A 17,927-nucleotide genomic window follows, 5' to 3' on the forward strand; every position below is an offset into this window, starting at 1 on the left:
GGAAGGGGGGGCCCTGCAGGCGTTGATGTTTCCAAAACAAATAAAGTTATTTTTACCAGGACATTGAAAATAAAATATTTGTGATTATATGTTAGTTAATAACTTAGTGTCATATTATTTTTTCTGTATTATCATTTCATCATCATTAGGGGCCTCTCTGGGCCCCCCTCAATCATGGGCCCCTAGAATCCGTCTCCTTTACCCCCCCTTTTCGGCGCCCCTGCATGTCCATATGACAGTTGCAAATGGATACGAACTGTCTTCATAACAAAAAGACACACCAAAAATACCAAATACCTCCATGCTGCTCGTATGTAATGTCCGTCTTGTATTGAAGCCCCGAAATGCGAAATTGTTCCGAAAAAAATTAAATAAGTCTATTTTTCAAGCTTGTTTGTAGCGGAAGCTCCTCTTCCCGGTTCGTCTAATTTGGACGAACCAGGGTCTGTCCTCTTCCCAGTTCGTCCAAATTTGATGAACCGGGAAGAGGAGCTTCGAGAAGCTTCCGCTACAAAACAAGCTTGAAATATAGACTTATTTAATTTTTTTCGGAACAATTTCGCATTTCGGGGCTTCAATACAAGACGGACATTACATACGAGCAGCATGGAGGTATTTGGATGTTTTTTGGTGTGTCTTTTTGTTACAAAGACAGTTGGTATCCATTTGCAACCGTTATATGGACATGCACTGCTACGCCGAGACCCCCTGTAACTCAGAGAAGCCACGGAGGACTCTGAAACTTCTCCCAGCCCTTAGTCCACATGAGGGTGAGTAGATAATGAGTGAAATTTCGATTTTTGAGTGAACTATCCCTTTAATGTGACTGTCCCATTCAAATAAACAAATAAAGTAAAGAAACAGAGTAACGGGAACACGTGATCTCGCGAAAAAAGCGGGTTGTAGTTTCCATAAAGTGAACCACAAATTCAAAAACAATTAATTTAATCCAGAGGAGTAGTAGAGAAACAACTTGGTGCTGACCTGACTTGATTTTACAATCACTATCTCTTTGTCCATGGTGTAAACGGGGTGAAATGATGTCTGAAAACCTCCGAGCTGCTGACTTCAGGCCGCTCGCTGCCCATTACAACGTTTTCAAGGTGTAAAGCAGGAAATATGCTCCGCTGTAAACATGGTGTATTTTATTTTGAAAATTAACCGGGTGTTTTATTTTGTATTTTGCCCAAGTTTCCTGTCATACACAACCTGCTCTGTGCTAATTGATGCGCCGTGCTCTGGCGTCCGGCAAAAATAGAAGCTCTGCGCATGAGTTGCGAGGGCTGCCGGATGCCGGTGCCGTTCCGGACCCACGACGCAGCGGACGCGGAGTCAGTGGACACTCACATGGTGATTATAATTAATACGTAACGGCTCCGCCGCCGTGCCGGAGCGGATCTGCAGCCGTTCCGCATCCAGTGGAATTTAGGCGTAAAAACTATGTTATGTAGTTAGTGGAAGGATGTGGCCCTGGAAGTGAGTTAGTAGAGACTTTATACTGAAGACGTCCAGGTGACGTCGTTCACCCCCCCCCCCATGATGTTTTGCCATCTCATTGGTTTCTGATCCATGGTTTTCATTGGTTGTTTGTATGTTGCTGTTGCCATGACGTCTCTGTTTGTATACTGCTGTTGCCATGACGTCTCTGTCTCTGTCTCCTGCAGATGGACCATCCTCGGTCGCAGCTGTAGGACAGTGATGGACCTGCTGGTTCTGGGACGGGGAGGAGACCTCAGACCTGGACTCCATGTTGGTGGTCATGGCTTCGCTGGACAGCAGCACGCCGCTTGAGACGCTTCTGTCAGCCATTCACCTGGAGAGGTCAGGACCGCCGTCCGCCCTCACCACCGTCACCATGGAGATCACAACAGCTTCAGTGAATCTGGTCCAAACCCAGGTCTGGTCCAGATGCTGCAGCTGGATCTCACTGGGTGCTCTCACACAGACACGGTTCTGGTTCTGGTTCTCAGTGGTGTAGTCTAATGTTTTGTAGTGGGTAAACTGTTCATACTTGTATCACATAGACCGGTGGTTCTCAAACTTTTTTACATCAAGGACCCAAAATTGACACAAATTAGACCACGGACCCCCATTGGACAACATTTTGAAGCAAACACCAGAAATACACAAACTATCAATGTACGTTTAAATTAGGTGTACATTTTTGAAACATTATAGAGAAATTTCTGGAAAAAAGTGGTACAATTTCTCCCAAAAAGTTGAAACATTTCTAGAAAAAAGTGGTAAGATTTAAACAAAAAAAAACAAAAAAGAGTTTAAGATTTTTTTTTTTTAAATAGTAAAATTTCTCAAAAGAATTCTAAAAAAGTGGTAAGCTTTTGCAAAAAAATTATAGAAAAAATGTGGCACAATGTATCTCTCTCAAAAAAAGGGGCAAACAATAATACAAAAAGGGGTAAAAATAATAAAAAGTAAAAAAGAAAAATTGAGAAGAAACTGGTAAAAATTTTAAAAAAAAAGAAAGTCAAACAATAATTAAAGCAGAAGTAAGTGATCCGGTGGTTTTGGCTAACTTCCTGTCAGCCGATGTAGTTAGCAGTCCCCGTCCTTGTCCCTACGTCACCACATTCACGTGCATCCCTTGGCTGCACACACAGAGAGGACCGCCCCTTTATGCCGTTCTCTCTCCTCATTGGATAAAGGTTGTAGGATACAAGGAAAGTTTTCTCCTCGGCTTACAGCAGAGCAGAGTGACTGACAGACCCGTGTTTCAAACCAAACACTCTATAAGTGATTGCTGTCTGAAGATATAACTATTTAAGACTTATATTAACACAAACATTCCGCTTACTTCTGCTTTAAAAAAGTGATAAAATTTCTGAAGAAAAGAAAAAGTTAAAAAATTCTAAGAAAAAGTGGTAAAATTTTCAAGAAAAAGTTGGGGACCCTCTTGAACTTAACTTTAGTTAGATAGTTTTGTTGTACTATACTGAAGTATTTATGCCTTTTCAGTGGGTATACTGAGTATACCTGAGTATCACATAGACTACACCACTGCTGGTTCTGGAGTCAAAACCTGCAGCATCACACCAGTTTAACGTCAGTGGAACCAGAGTGGGAGGACGTTTCTCTGCTTTACTCAATGTTTTTCTTTCTGTCCCAGTTCTTCTTCAGTTTGTTAAGTTTCTTAATGATCTGGTTTGGGTCAGGGTTGGGTCTGGTGTTGGTCTGTTGGCCTGGTGGTCTGGTGTTGGTCTGGTGTTGGAGTGAACTCAGGCTCAAGTCCAAACATCAGAATTATTTTACTTTATTCAGCCCCAAAGATAAATCCATACAACTGGTTCTTTCTTGTTCTGCTTTCTAGCTTTTCTGTAAATTCTGTTTTTGTCCAGTTTGTCCAGATTATTTTCCACCATGTTGTCAGTCGCTGCCTCCTCCTCCTTCCTGCTCTAGAATAAGACACGCCCACTGATGATGTCACTGTTCACAGGGAAGAACTAGAGCACTGGAAAAGAGAGTAACGACACGCATCGGTCCAATGGAAGCGCCTCCTGATGGAGGAATATGGGTATTGCAAAAGTGCCCAAGAACTGACATCTCTGCATTGTTGGTGTGGTATTTTCAATAATTTAAGGACATTTATAGATCACCCACGTTAATAGCATCATCATGGACCCCTTACAGATAAACATTAACACATAGGCGAGTAAAAAAAAAGAAAAAAGTTGTCTACATTAATGTTTCTACATTTTGTAATAAACAAATTATAAGTATAATTTGATATGACCAAGACACCTAAAAACAAAAACACGGCCGTTTTTATCAATTTACAAGCAAGTGGGCAACACACATACATTGGAGTGAATGAGTTTTCTGGGCGCTTTTGCAATACCCATATCCTGCCACTCGGGGCGCAAAACCCTTACCACGGGAGTCAATGGTGGTGTCGTTACTCTCTTTCCTGTCTCGTTCCTTTGAGAACTCTTCAGGTTCTGAACCTGGTGTTGTTTCGGTCTGAAGATGGTTCAAAATTGGGTTCGCGAACCCTTCTCGGCAGGGTCCTGCTGAAGTGACTGAACGTCATTGAATTGAATTGAATTGAATTGAATTGAAGTGACTGCCCCCACTAACTCAGGAATGCAAGGGGTGACATTGACCAAATTCACGGTACCTGCATCTGGTGCCCTCTACTATAACTCCAGAAAATTCTGTGAATATCAGCCCTTGCAATTCTGAGTTACAGGGTGCAGGTACAGGTCGGTGGGGCCTTGCTGAAAAGTGACTTATTGCCGAAAATAATCTCTCTACAGTGATTTTATGAGGATAAATAAATTAAAACAGAAAGCTTTGATGTCATATTAAATAGCAATTAAATAACAACGCATAACTATGACCTAATTATCAAGGATCCACAACAACAAGCACAGTGAATCCCTTGCAGTTCTGAGTTAGTGGGGGCCCTGCTGGTGTGAAACCACTATCTGTGGCCCAGACCCAGATCCTGCAAACCAGCCTCAGCCCAGAACCAGAACCAGAATCTGTTACCAGAGTCAGAACCTCATGATGTGGTCTCGTTCCAGTGTCTTGGACCCCCTCTCTGACCGATGTGGTCTCTCTGCAGGTACCTGAACACCTTCTGTGGCGCTGGTCTCCTGTCAGCCAGAGACTTCACACACCTGGACCATGAGGCCCTCGTCAGTCTGGGTATAACCGCCACCGGACACAGGAAGAGGATCCTCCGATTGGTCGCCTACATCCAGAAGACAGAAGCTCAGAGAACCAATCAGAAAGCAGACGCCGATCCCCCACGTGACCGCTGCCGCTCTGTGACGGGCGGTCGGCCCTCAGTCGTCGCCTTCGAGGCGTTCAGGAACAGTTCGGCCCCGAACCTCGCCGCCATGCTGGCAGAGTCAGAGTCCAGCGGCGGCAGGACCGTGGTGAAGCCGGTTCCCAAACCCAGAACCGTCTTCAACCGCCGCAGGACCACACCCGTCCACTTCTGTCCGACACCACAGCCTGCAGCCCCCCCACCCAGGAGGCTGTCCCAGGAGTCCATATGCTTCACCGTGCTGGAGGGTTTGACCTCAGGGGACAAGCCCTCGGCCAATGACAGACTGGCCTCGCCCAGCAGACGACAGAGCCAGGTGCAGAGGATGAGGGCCAGCCGCAGTCTGTCTCTGTCCGACGCCGGGGGGATTTTACCTCCAGTCCCCCCGAGGCTGAGCCGTGTGACCCCCCCCTCAGCCTTCCAGGGGTCCCCGTCCTCTTCATCGTCGTCTTCTTCACCTGTACAAACGGAACAGAACCAGACTTCGTCCCCGGTGACGTCCTGTGTCCGAGGTCTGGACAGCAGTGGCCTCTCTGGATCCTCCCCCTGCAGCTCCCCGGGACGAGGTGGACTGGAGATGGTCTCCAACGAGATCTACTGGGGCACCTTACCTGGATCTGGATCTGCCCCCGGCCCCGGTGGAGGGAGGAGCTGCTGCAGCCTGCAGTCGGCCCCTATGACCCCCCCCAGACAGTCCACCGAGAGACTCAGGTACAGCACCCTGATGGACTAGGTCTGTCCTTCTTCTTTTTAGCTGTCCCAGATCTGTCTCAGCTGACCCACACTGACCTGAACCAACTAGGATTCCTGAAAAACTTCTGTTACAGACCACTAACTAACCAACCAACTAACTAACTAACCAACCACCCAAATGACAATAATCCAACTAGCCAACCAATCTACTAATCACCCAACCAACCAACTAACTAACAAACCACCCAGCCACCCAAATGACAATAATCCAACCAACCAACCAACCAACCAACCAACCAACTAACGAACTAACTAACTAACTAAACAGCTAACCAACAAGGATTCCTGACAAACTTCTGTTACATATCGCTAACTAACTAACCAACTAAATAACTAACCACCCAAATGACAATAATCTAACTAGCCAACCAACCAAACAACTAACCAACTAACAAACCACCCAAATGACAATAATCTCTAACTAACTAACCAACCAACCAGCTGACTAAAGCTGGGGACACTACCTGGTTCTTAGTAGGTCCAGTCTGCTCCAGTCGGCTCTAGTTGGGTCCAGTCTGCACCAGTCGGCTCTAGTGGGTCCAGTCTGCACCAGTCGGCTCTAGTTGGGTCCAGTCGGCTCTAGTGGGTCCAGTCTGCACCAGTCGACTCTAGTTGGTCCAGTCTGCACCAGTCGGCTCTAGTGGGTCCAGTCTGCTCCAGTCGGCTCTAGTTGGTCCAGTCTGCACCAGTCGGCTCTAGTGGGTCCAGTCTGCTCCAGTCAGCTCTAGTGGGTCCAGTCTGCTCCAGTCAGCTCTAGTGGGTCCAGTCTGGACCAGTCGGCTCTAGTCAGTCCAGTCTGCTCCAGTCGGCTCTAGTCGGTTCAGTCTGCACCAGTCGGCTCTAGTGGGTCCAGTCTGCTCCAGTCGGCTCTAGTTGGGTCCAGTCGGCTCTAGTTGGGTCCAGTCGGCTCTAGTGGGTCCAGTCGGCTCTAGTTGGGTCCAGTCGGCTCTAGTGGGTCCAGTCGGCTCTAGTTGGGTCCAGTCTGCTCCAGTCGGCTCTAGTGGGTCCAGTCTGCACCAGTCGGCTCTAGTTGGTTCAGTCTGCTCCAGTCGGCTCTAGTTGGGTCCAGTCTGCTCCAGTCGGCTCTAGTCGGTCCAGTCTGCTCCAGTCGGCTCTAGTCGGTCCTGTCTGGACCAGTCGGCTCTAGTTGGGTCCAGTCTGCACCAGTCGGCTCTAGTCGGTCCAGTCTGCTCCAGTCGGCTCTAGTTGGGTCCAGATGGCTCTAGTTGGGTCCAGTCGGCTCTAGTGGGTCCAGTCTGCACCAGTCGGCTCTAGTTGGATCCAGTCGGCTCTAGTGGGTCCTGTCTGCACCAGTCGGCTCTAGTGGGTCCAGTCTGCACCAGTCGGCTCTAGTTGGGTCCAGTCAGCTCTAGTGGGTCCAGTCTGCTCCAGTCGGCTCTAGTGGGTTCAGTCTGCTCCAGTCGGCTCTAGTGGGTCCCGTCTGCACCAGTCGGCTCTAGTGGGTCCAGTCTGCACCAGTCGGCTCTAGTTGGGTCCAGTCAGCTCTAGTGGGTCCAGTCTGCTCCAGTCGGCTCTAGTGGGTTCAGTCTGCTCCAGTCAGCTCTAGTGGGTTCAGTCTGCACCATTCGGCTCTAGTTGGTTCAGTCTGCTCCAGTTGGCTCTAGTGGGTCCAGTCTGCACCATTCGGCTCTAGTTGGTTCAGTCTGCTCCAGTCGGCTCTAGTTGGGTCCAGTCTGCTCCAGTCGGCTCTAGTTGGGTCCAGTCAGCTCTAATGGGTCCAGTCTGCTCCAGTCGGCTCTAGTGGGTCCAGTCTGCACCAGTCGGCTCTAGTGGGTCCAGTCTGCACCAGTCGGCTCTAGTGGGTCCAGTCTGAACCAGTCGGCTCTAGTTGGGTCCAGTCTGCACCAGTCGGCTCTAGTTGGGTCCAGTCTGCACCAGTCGGCTCTAGTGGGTCCAGTCTGCACCAGTCGGCTCTAGTTGGGTCCAGTCTGCTCCAGTCGGCTCTAGTTGGGTCCAGTCAGCTCTAGTGGGTCCAGTCTGCTCCAGTCGGCTCTAGTGGGTCCAGTCTGAACCAGTCGGCTCTAGTTGGGTCCAGTCTGCACCAGTCGGCTCTAGTTGGGTCCAGTCTGCACCAGTCGGCTCTAGTGGGTCCAGTCTGCTCCAGTCGGCTCTTGCTGGTTCAGTCTGCACCATTCGGCTCTAGTTGGTTCAGTCTGCACCAGTCGGCTCTAGTGGGTTCGGTCTGCTCCAGTCGGCTCTAGTGGGTCCGGTCTGCTCCAGTCGGCTCTAGTGGGTCCAGTCTGCACCAGTCGGCTCTAGTTGGTTCAGTCTGCTCCAGTCGGCTCTAGTTGGGTCCAGTCTGCTCCAGTCGGCTCTAGTCGGTCCAGTCTGCTCCAGTCGGCTCTAGTCGGTCCTGTCTGGACCAGTCGGCTCTAGTTGGGTCCAGTCTGCACCAGTCGGCTCTAGTCGGTCCAGTCTGCTCCAGTCGGCTCTAGTTGGGTCCAGATGGCTCTAGTTGGGTCCAGTCGGCTCTAGTGGGTCCAGTCTGCACCAGTCGGCTCTAGTTGGATCCAGTCGGCTCTAGTGGGTCCTGTCTGCACCAGTCGGCTCTAGTGGGTCCAGTCTGCACCAGTCGGCTCTAGTTGGGTCCAGTCAGCTCTAGTGGGTCCAGTCTGCTCCAGTCGGCTCTAGTGGGTTCAGTCTGCTCCAGTCGGCTCTAGTGGGTCCCGTCTGCACCAGTCGGCTCTAGTGGGTCCAGTCTGCACCAGTCGGCTCTAGTTGGGTCCAGTCAGCTCTAGTGGGTCCAGTCTGCTCCAGTCGGCTCTAGTGGGTTCAGTCTGCTCCAGTCAGCTCTAGTGGGTTCAGTCTGCACCATTCGGCTCTAGTTGGTTCAGTCTGCTCCAGTTGGCTCTAGTGGGTCCAGTCTGCACCATTCGGCTCTAGTTGGTTCAGTCTGCTCCAGTCGGCTCTAGTTGGGTCCAGTCTGCTCCAGTCGGCTCTAGTTGGGTCCAGTCAGCTCTAATGGGTCCAGTCTGCTCCAGTCGGCTCTAGTGGGTCCAGTCTGCACCAGTCGGCTCTAGTGGGTCCAGTCTGCACCAGTCGGCTCTAGTGGGTCCAGTCTGAACCAGTCGGCTCTAGTTGGGTCCAGTCTGCACCAGTCGGCTCTAGTTGGGTCCAGTCTGCACCAGTCGGCTCTAGTGGGTCCAGTCTGCTCCAGTCGGCTCTAGTTGGGTCCAGTCAGCTCTAGTGGGTCCAGTCTGCTCCAGTCGGCTCTAGTGGGTCCAGTCTGAACCAGTCGGCTCTAGTTGGGTCCAGTCTGCACCAGTCGGCTCTAGTTGGGTCCAGTCTGCACCAGTCGGCTCTAGTGGGTCCAGTCTGCTCCAGTCGGCTCTTGCTGGTTCAGTCTGCACCATTCGGCTCTAGTTGGTTCAGTCTGCACCAGTCGGCTCTAGTGGGTTCGGTCTGCTCCAGTCGGCTCTAGTGGGTCCGGTCTGCTCCAGTCGGCTCTAGTTGGGTCAGTCTGCTCCAGTCGGCTCTAGTGGGTTCAGTCTGCTCCAGTCGGCTCTAGTGGGTTCAGTCTGCTCCAGTCGGCTCTAGTTGGGTCAGTCGGTGCAGTTGGTGTGAGTGAGATGAACAAACATGTTTGGATGTTTGAGTCGCCCAACCACAAACACACACATTGGATCACCTCTGATAACAGGCAGTTAGCAGGTGGTTAACTGACCGTCTTCATCTGTCAGTGACCTGGTGACTTGTTGATGTGTTTGTGTTTTCAGCTAACTAACTAACTAACTAACTAACTAACTAACTAACTAACCAACCAACCAACCAATCAACCAACCAACTAACCACCGTCTGTCCGACTGTCTGTCCGACCGACCGATTGTCCAAACAACCAACCTTGTTGATGTGTTTTCAACTAACTAACTAACTAACTAACTAACTAACTAACTAACTAACTAACTAACTAACTAACTAACTAACTAACTAACTAACTAACTAACTAACTAACCAACCAACCAACCAACCAACTAACCAACTAACTAACAACTAACTAACTAACTAACTAACTAACAAAGTAACAAATTAACTAACTAACTAACTAACTAACTAAGTAACAGACTAACTAACTAACTAACTAACTAACCAACCAACCAACCAACCAACCAACCAACCAACCAACCAACTAACCACTGGTCCACCCAAATGACAATATGTTTTCAATGTTTTCAGCGGCAGCACTTTAAGTAACAACTCTTCAGGATCAACTCGAGGTGAGTTCAGAACCCCGACCCCTGACCTCTGACCTCTTCACCCTGACCCCTGACCTCTGACCACTTAACCCTGACCCCTAACCTCTGACCCCTTCACTCTGACCCCTGACCTTTGATCCCTGACCCCTGACCCATCAGGACCAGCTGACTCTCTTGTCTCTCCACCTGCTGCAGCTTCCACAGACGACCCTGAGGAGGAGATCAGTCCGTACTGTGAGACAGTTTTCCAAACCAGGAGACACCTACACACCTTGGAGGTGAGGAACAACTCCTCCTCTTCCTCCTCTTGCTCCTCCTCCTCTTTCCTGTTGCCCCCCTCCCCCTCACCATCTCTGTGGTTGCAGACCCAGGGTGAAGGAAGCCGACTGGAGGGAAGAGACATGAGGACGGATGAGGACAGACGTGCAGAGGATCATGGGTAAGACGAAGACGTTTTAATAAACCACAATGAACCGGAACTGGAAAAATTAATCATTTGGTTGGTCAAAACTTAGTTAAAGAGTGAACAGGGGGGGGTCTATATTATGTACATATATTATTTCTACTCATTTCACCAATTTCACAATAAAAGCCCCTACAGCAGCCATGTCCAAACTCTTCCACAAAGGACAGCGTGGCTGCAGGTGTCTGAGTCCAGTCTGCTGCTGCTGATTGGAAAGAAACCTGCAGCCAGTTCATTTCATTTTTTTTCATTTGTTGTTTATTTGATGAGGACAATGCCATGCATCGCTGCATAGCATTGTTACCTGCATAAATATAAGAGAAAACAAAGTATTAGCAGCAGTTTCACAGTTTGGACATGGCTGCCCTACAGGATGAAAGGTGACCTCTCACTGGTCCTGGGGACATGATGTCATATCTGAAACAGTTTGATTGGTCCCTTCAGGGGCCACAAGTTGTCGTGGAGCCGGCGTTTGTCTCAGGCTCTTCACTCTGGAGACTCTCAGGGCTACAGCACGGTGGGAGAAGCTCCGCCCGCCCTGCGCTGCCTCTCGCTGCCGCTGCACGGCGTCCACCCGGAGCCCGACGAGGACCTGACCATCTCGCCCTACGCCAGCTACACCTCGCTGACCGAGAGGGCCCCGCCCATCATCAGCGGCTGGCTCGACAAGCTGTCTCCACAGGGGTGCGTTTCATTTATACGCCCAGTTAGACCAAAGGGAGCAGAACTGCAGGTTGTCAAGCTCCGCCCACATTCTCAATTAGCGATGTCACGATTATAGATTTCCTTGGTACGATTAATGTCAGAGAAATAATCACGATCAGAACAATTATTACGATGAATTAATTTGACAACACTATGAATGTGTAAAATCGAATATAGTCAAAATATAATCGCATCTAATTATATAAAGTATCTATTAAGGACCAATTATTGATCCTCCAGAGGAAATGTTTTAAGTTTTTTTTATTGTTTTTTGTTTCTTAACATTTAAATTCCTACTGGTCCAGTGTAACGTTCACTGACATGGAGGTAATTTAAAGGGATAGTTCAACATTTTGTCAAATTGGCCCATTTCCATAATCCCTATAGTCATAGCAGTAGGTTCGTTACCTTTAATTGTCGGTGCAAGCTATTTTTAGAACGGCGGAGCAGAGCCGTGAGCTACTCAGAGCTACGCTACGGAGGCTCATGGGATTTCTTGTTTCCCTCATCAAACTCATCAAATACACAATCCAACAACTCCACAACGCTCTGGTGGACAAGTTGTGACCTGCACATTCACCACGCTATGAGATAATAACACAACGTTACCAGACAGAGTTGTTTTAGAGGGAAATTCATGCAAAACCACTGATGCGCGTTGCCTTCAGGGACAGTTTTTCATCAAGCAGTCTCTGCTTTTACATCAACGGCAGATTAACTGTTATTGTGTGTGTGTGTGTGTGTGTGTGTGTGTGTGTGTGTGTCAGGGCTCAGCGGCCAGTGCTGGTTCTCCTGCTGCGTCTCCTCCTCTCTGCTCCTCCCTGTGTCTCCTGCCTCCTCAGCAGCTGCCTCTTCCTCATCTCCTCCTCCTCCTCCTCCTCTTCCTCTCCTTCACCCCCTGACTCTTCGTCCTCCACTCGGTGTGTTTCTCCTCCTCTTCCTCGTTGTCTGGCTTCGCTGTCAAACTAAAAACTTCTTCTTTGGTGAAATGTATGTGTCTGAATGAAACAACTGTAACTCAGAGGTGATGAGAAATACTTTATCTATCTATCTATCTATCTATCTATCTATCTATCTATCTATCTATCTATCTATCTATCTATCTATCTATCTATCTATCTATCTATCTATCTATCTATCTATCCATCTATCCATCTATGCATCTTTCTATCCATCTATGCATCTATACTATATTGATATTACATAAATATTATGTGACTCTAAATCCACTGTTTTGTTGGTTGACTGCTGGTTCATAACTGTAAAATGAGTGAAGTGTCACTGACCAATCCCTTGTCTCCGCTGTTACCATGGTGATGGTGTTTTTGTCTTTCAGGAACTACGTTTTCCAGAAACGTTACGTGAAGTTTGATGGAAAGAACCTGATGTACTTCGGCAGCGAGAAGGTACGACCTGCGACCTGCGCCGGGGAAGTCAAGTCAAAAAATACTTTATTCTTCCGTTAGTGCAGGAGCAGCAACACAATCATCCACACATCCCTACATACCACAGACATACATACCCAACACAATAATTTTCTTTGTTGCGAGTACTTGTCCTTAACAAGTACTCGCAACAAAGGTTAAGAAGGACACATACAAAGATAAAATGAGTTAAAAACAGGTTAATAGAAAAAGTTCTAATGGGAGTTAGCTGTGGAGAAGTCGGACTGAGGTGGGGATGAAATTGGATGATGCCCTAGTCTGAACACACCTGTTACCATGACAATCCCGTTGACTCTCTCTGTGTGTTTCAGGACGTCTACCCGAAAGGAGTGATCCCATTGGCCGCCATCCAGATGGCCCGCCCCTCCAAGGACAACAAGTTCGAAATAGTGACGAGTCAAAGGATCTTTGTGTTCAGGACCGACAACGAAGGTACACACACACACTCACACTCACACATATGGAAACTAGGGCTGGGACGATATGCTTTTCTCCCAATTCGATTCTTCTACGATTTTTTGGATGCCGATTCGATTTAAATTGCGATTCTACGATATTGCCGATTTTCTCGATTTTAGGTTTTATTTTTAACACTAGTGAAACAGTTGAATGATTATGATTGTCTACAGACTATTCCAGGAACCATATTTCCCCCAAAAAATACACATCAGATGCAAGTCAGTTTTTAAGATTTATTCAGCAGCATAAATGTTTACTCTCTTTTCAAAAGCCTGGACTGCATAAAAGAGGCAAAAATAAAAGAGCATAGAAAAAACAGGCTTCTGAAACCTTTCTGACAGAATGAGATATAGACTGAGGTAAACTGCTACATTTTAACATTTATCTGCACACAAATACTGTGGGAGCCTATAAATTAACATACTCCATTAGAAAGTGAACTTAAACCCTTTTCAAAACCTGGACTCTCTGTATGTAAAAAAAAAATGGAAACTGATGTTGATGTTAACAAAGATCCTCTATTTACCAAGACCCCCCATGAGAGGCTGCTCCAACGATAGAAATGGTTTCACTTCCTGTCTCTCTAAATGTGCGTGGCCAACCGTCACCCCACCTCGTCTGTGAACGTGTGTGTGGATTTATACAATTTGTAGGTAGATGAAAGTGAGATATTTATATTTTCTTATGATAACATTAAATATTTACACTACTAACAGTCATATTTAGCATGACAAAAATCATTTAAAAAATTTGCGGCCGTTTGTTTGACATTGCCTAGGAGATCTGTGCCAAATCTGGCGAGAGTGTGTCGTAGAGACAGAGACAGGTCTTGAACAAAGTGGATTTTCTCCTGATGTGTCCGTCTGAAAATTGCCATTTTCGTGTCAAACTGTTCAGAAGAGATGTGGCTTGTGAAAAATCAGTCCAAAATGTACTTTAGGGACTGTGGAGAGAAAGACTCGACCATAATCTGTGTTCACGTTCAATTTTCCCATTGGAGTCAATACACTCTATGCTGCCTCTGGTCTCCCTAAAGGGGCGTGCCCGTGCAGAAGCCTAGTGACATCATACAGGAAGCTAACTCCTCATGGAAGGTCTTGGTTTATAAACCATCTTTGATGTTAATAATAATAATGATGATGATGATGATGGTGATGATGAAGGCATCCCTGTGCTCAGTGCTGCGGCGGCGCTGGGTGTCCACGCTGCAGGACCACGTGCGGGAGCAGCTGGTGTTTGGACGGCGGCGGTTCGGTCCCGGTTCTCACTGCCAGAGACACGGAGCGTTGGACCTGAAGGGAACCAAGTCCCGCGTCTACGCCGCCATCAACACAGACCAGATCTGGATCTACAAGAACGAGCAGGTGAGGCCGCGTGGCGTCTGGCCCCGCCCACTGGCCCCGCCCCCCTGCCTGTGACCTCTGACCCCGGTGTGTGTGTGTGTGTGTCAGTGTTTCCGTTCAGGTGTCGGCATGACGATGATCGAAGCTCGAGGCGCCACAATCAGAGACGGAAAACACAAGAGCTTCGACCTCATCACTCCCTACAAGACCTTCAGGTACCAGAGTCCTGGTCCAGAGTCCTGTGGCCTCATGTATCAAGACTTGCGTGGATTTCATACTGAAACATGGCGTACGCCAAAATCCAGAAACTGTCGTACGCACAAAGAAAATCTGATGTATCAAAGTGTGCGTACGCATGGATCCAAGCACTTTTCCTTTGTACATCCCAATCAACGTGGAATTGAGCGCACATGTAGAAGTGGTAATCTCCTCCCTGTCCACGCCCCCATTTAAATATGCAAATCAATGTAAATAAGGCCTGCACCAAAGATTCCCTTCTCTTTACGGTCAGATAACACCATGAAAAACTGTGAGGAACAGCAATTTAACCAAATTTGAGTTGAAGGTGCTCCTCGATAAAGTTCAGCCGTGTAAACATCTTTTTTTTTTTTTTTTTTTTGCCGTCCTCCGGCACCATCACAAAGGGGAGTGGGAGAGTGTGTGTGTGTTATATAAAGGTGAACGTGAAGCGGAGGACTGCTGTCATCCCAAATGAAAGCAGACAATGTACTCTAATTAAATTATGTGAAATGGATTTACAATTTTATTTGCTTTCTTTTATACACAGATCGTGTAGTAAATAAATGCAGAAGTGCGCCAGGGAGGCTGATAAAGACACATGTCCAACTTTACGCATGTGTTTATTGACATTAAGTACTTCACACAGTCTGTGTAGTTTAACCAGCAAAAAGAAAGTCACTGACAGTGTGATATTTTGGCGGACATGCTCAGTGTGCATCGGGGGGTTATAGGACAATTAAACAAATACATTTACTTTGCGCGCATACAGTCCCAGCCTGTAATCTGTCCCCAACTATGCTGAATGAATTAATCGTGTGCTGAACCAGCCATCTCGCCACAATGTTTGTTATATGATCTGTACATTTATAGTATAAAAATGCTTCCTGTTCACAGTGTGGTCAGCACCTGAATGGAGGCGACCCATGGCTCCCCGCCGTGTCGCGCTCTCAGGCCGGTCGCAGCGCACTGCGCTCAGTTCCAAGAGAATTGCCCTCAGAAACCAAAAGTCATCATGTGCAAAAAAAAACCTCTGGGACTCGTGTGCACTTCGCACTGCAGCATCTGCAATATCTTAAGACTAAAGCTGACGCTATTTTCTGCACCACTTTGCACATGCTTTTATATCCACTGCACATGCTTTTATATCCACCTATCTAATTGCAACATGTGGATGGGTTAGTTGTTCATAAATGTGTCTCTGATGTGCACATTACTCTGAGGACTAATTGTTTTCACATTATTAACAGTTTCACAGCTTCACCTCTAAGTGTCGCCAAAGGAACAACAGCTGTAGAAACGTGCGTACGCCAGCTATGGAGTTGGCGTGGGCCACCGCACTTTTCCACGGTCATTTCACTTTTGATACATCTGAACGTTGGCGTGGAAAATGACGTACGCCACTTTTTTGTGCGTACGCAACATTGATACATGAGGCCCCTGGTCCAGGGCCAGTCAGACTTATCTGGTTTAAAGGGATAGTTCACCCAAAATTCAAATTGCACTCATCATCTCCTCCCCCCTTTTTTAAAGTATATTTTTTGGCGTTTTGCCTTTATTTTGATAGCACAGTGAGATAGACAGGAAAGGGGGAGGCAGAGAGAGGGGGAATGACATGCAGGAAATGTCTGCCCGACGCGGGATTCGAACCGGGGACGCCTGCATTGAGGACTGTAGCGGCCGCTCTAACCACTGCGCCACACACCGCCCCAAACATAGACTTATTTAATTTTTTTCAGAACAATTTCTCATGTCGGGGCTTCAATACAAGAGGGACATTACAGACGAGCACTATGGAGGTATTTGGATGTTTTTTGGTGTGTCTTTTTGGACGAAGAAAAGTGAGCTCTGTTCTCAACCGTCATATGGACATGCAGTGCTGCACGGAGACCCCCTGTAACTCAGAGAAGCCACGGAGGACTCTGAAACCTCTCCCAGCCCTTAGTCCACATGAGGGGGAGTAGATAATGAAATGAATGAAATTTGAATTTTGGGTGAACTATCTCTTTAAGTCAGACTTATCTGGTTTAAATCAGACTTATCTGTTTAAGTCAAACTTAAACCAGGTCCAGGTCCTGGTCCTGACCCACTTGTGTCTCTAAAATACTGAGTATCAACCCAAAATGTAATAACAGCCAATAACGTAATAACTGCCAATGTAATGTAATATCTTATTACATTATTATATTATTACGCTGGTTATTACTGTAGACAAGGGTTTTTGGTAACACTTTACCTGAATAGGTATTCATAAGATTGACATAACACTGTCATAAACATCATTGAATACTTATGACAGCTGTCGTTAAGTGTCATTCGGTAAGTTATGTCACTTTTGATGCAAAGTTGACATTGTTTGAGATGTTTTTGTTCTGACAACTTGACATAAAGACAATTTAAACTGTCATAGCAGACCTAATTGCCAAACTTTAAAAATTATGTCCAGTTCTCATTACAAGGACATCTCAAATAATGTCAACTTTGCATCAAAAGTGACATAACTTACCGAATTACACTTAACAACAGCTGTCATAAGTATTCATTGATGTTTATGACAGCTGTTATGTCATGGTTATGACAGTGTTATGTCAATCTTATGAATACCTATTCAAGTCAAGTGTTATCGGGTTTTTTAATACGAGGTATTGTGTTTAAAATGGTCATAATTATTACATACCGTTGCCGTGGTTACAGCCCCACCTCCCTGTCGTCTCCGTAGTTTCACGGCGGAGTCGGACCGGGACAAGCGCGACTGGATGGAGGCGCTGCAGGAGTCCATCGCTGAGACGCTGTCAGACTACGAGGTGGCGGAGAAGATCTGGTCCAACCGGTCCAACCGGAGCTGCGCCGACTGCAAGGCGCCGAACCCGGACTGGGCCTCCATCAACCTGAGCGTGGTCATCTGCAAGAACTGTGCAGGTAACCTAGCAACCTCCAGCAGCACTACCATAGGAACCAAATCCATGGAGACAGAGTTAACAGTGTGTGTGTGTGTGTGTGTGTGTGTGTGTGTGTAGGGCAGCACAGAGGTTTGGGGACGATGGTTTCCAAAGTTCAGAGTCTGAAGTTGGACACCAGCGTGTGGAGCAACGAGATCGTCCAGGTGAGAATCAGTGTGTGTGTGTGTGTGTGTGTATGTGTGTGTCCTGATCCCAGACTGGTTCCACAGAGCAGGAGTCTGGCTCCATTGGTCCAGGAAGCAGATCAGTCTGTGACGTCTGTGTTTATATACGAGTCGTTATTAAAACAAACTGCAGTTGGTCTGATATGTCTGACTTAAAGGACAATTCTGGGCAAATTCAACTGGGGGCTGTATTTTCCTAACATTTTAGGTCTAACAGAAGGAATCTGAAGATTTTCAGTTTAATGTCTCCTGTTTTGCGGTAGTTGTGTCTGTCCCCGCATCGCCACGGCAGCAATGAATGGGAGCGGATTGAAGTTCTGCTGCTTAAGCTGTTTCCATCCCCCAAAGCCACAGACAGCGTCAGATGGCGACTTTTACTTCAAGCAAGCCGACAT

At 47.4% G+C, this 17,927-nt stretch overlaps 1 protein-coding gene across 3 annotated transcripts in view; it reads left to right on the top strand.

Moving 5' to 3' along the window:
* arap3 (ArfGAP with RhoGAP domain, ankyrin repeat and PH domain 3) overlaps positions 1–17,927 on the top strand; it is a 67,658-nt gene that overhangs the window by 7,723 nt on the left and 42,008 nt on the right. For 2 of the 3 annotated variants that reach the window (XM_085789004.1, XM_085789005.1), the window contains exons 2-13: positions 1,665–1,821; positions 4,583–5,500; positions 9,737–9,777; positions 9,952–10,034; positions 10,122–10,195; positions 10,664–10,903; positions 12,261–12,330; positions 12,681–12,801; positions 14,008–14,192; positions 14,280–14,386; positions 17,128–17,327; positions 17,426–17,511. In XM_085789004.1, coding sequence (XP_085645130.1) covers positions 1,748–1,821; positions 4,583–5,500; positions 9,737–9,777; positions 9,952–10,034; positions 10,122–10,195; positions 10,664–10,903; positions 12,261–12,330; positions 12,681–12,801; positions 14,008–14,192; positions 14,280–14,386; positions 17,128–17,327; positions 17,426–17,511 — 2,199 coding nt within the window. In that variant the 5' untranslated portion in view covers positions 1,665–1,747. Of the gene's footprint in view, positions 1–1,664; positions 1,822–4,582; positions 5,501–9,736; positions 9,778–9,951; positions 10,035–10,121; positions 10,196–10,663; positions 10,904–12,260; positions 12,331–12,680; positions 12,802–14,007; positions 14,193–14,279; positions 14,387–17,127; positions 17,328–17,425; positions 17,512–17,927 lie in introns of those variants that run through there. The other variant, XM_085789006.1, reaches the window with a different exon arrangement.

This window comes from Trachurus japonicus, chromosome 10, assembly GCF_045865225.1.
Source record: "Trachurus japonicus isolate A0001 chromosome 10, Traja_1.0".
NCBI classification, from domain to species: Eukaryota; Metazoa; Chordata; class Actinopteri; order Carangiformes; family Carangidae; genus Trachurus; species Trachurus japonicus.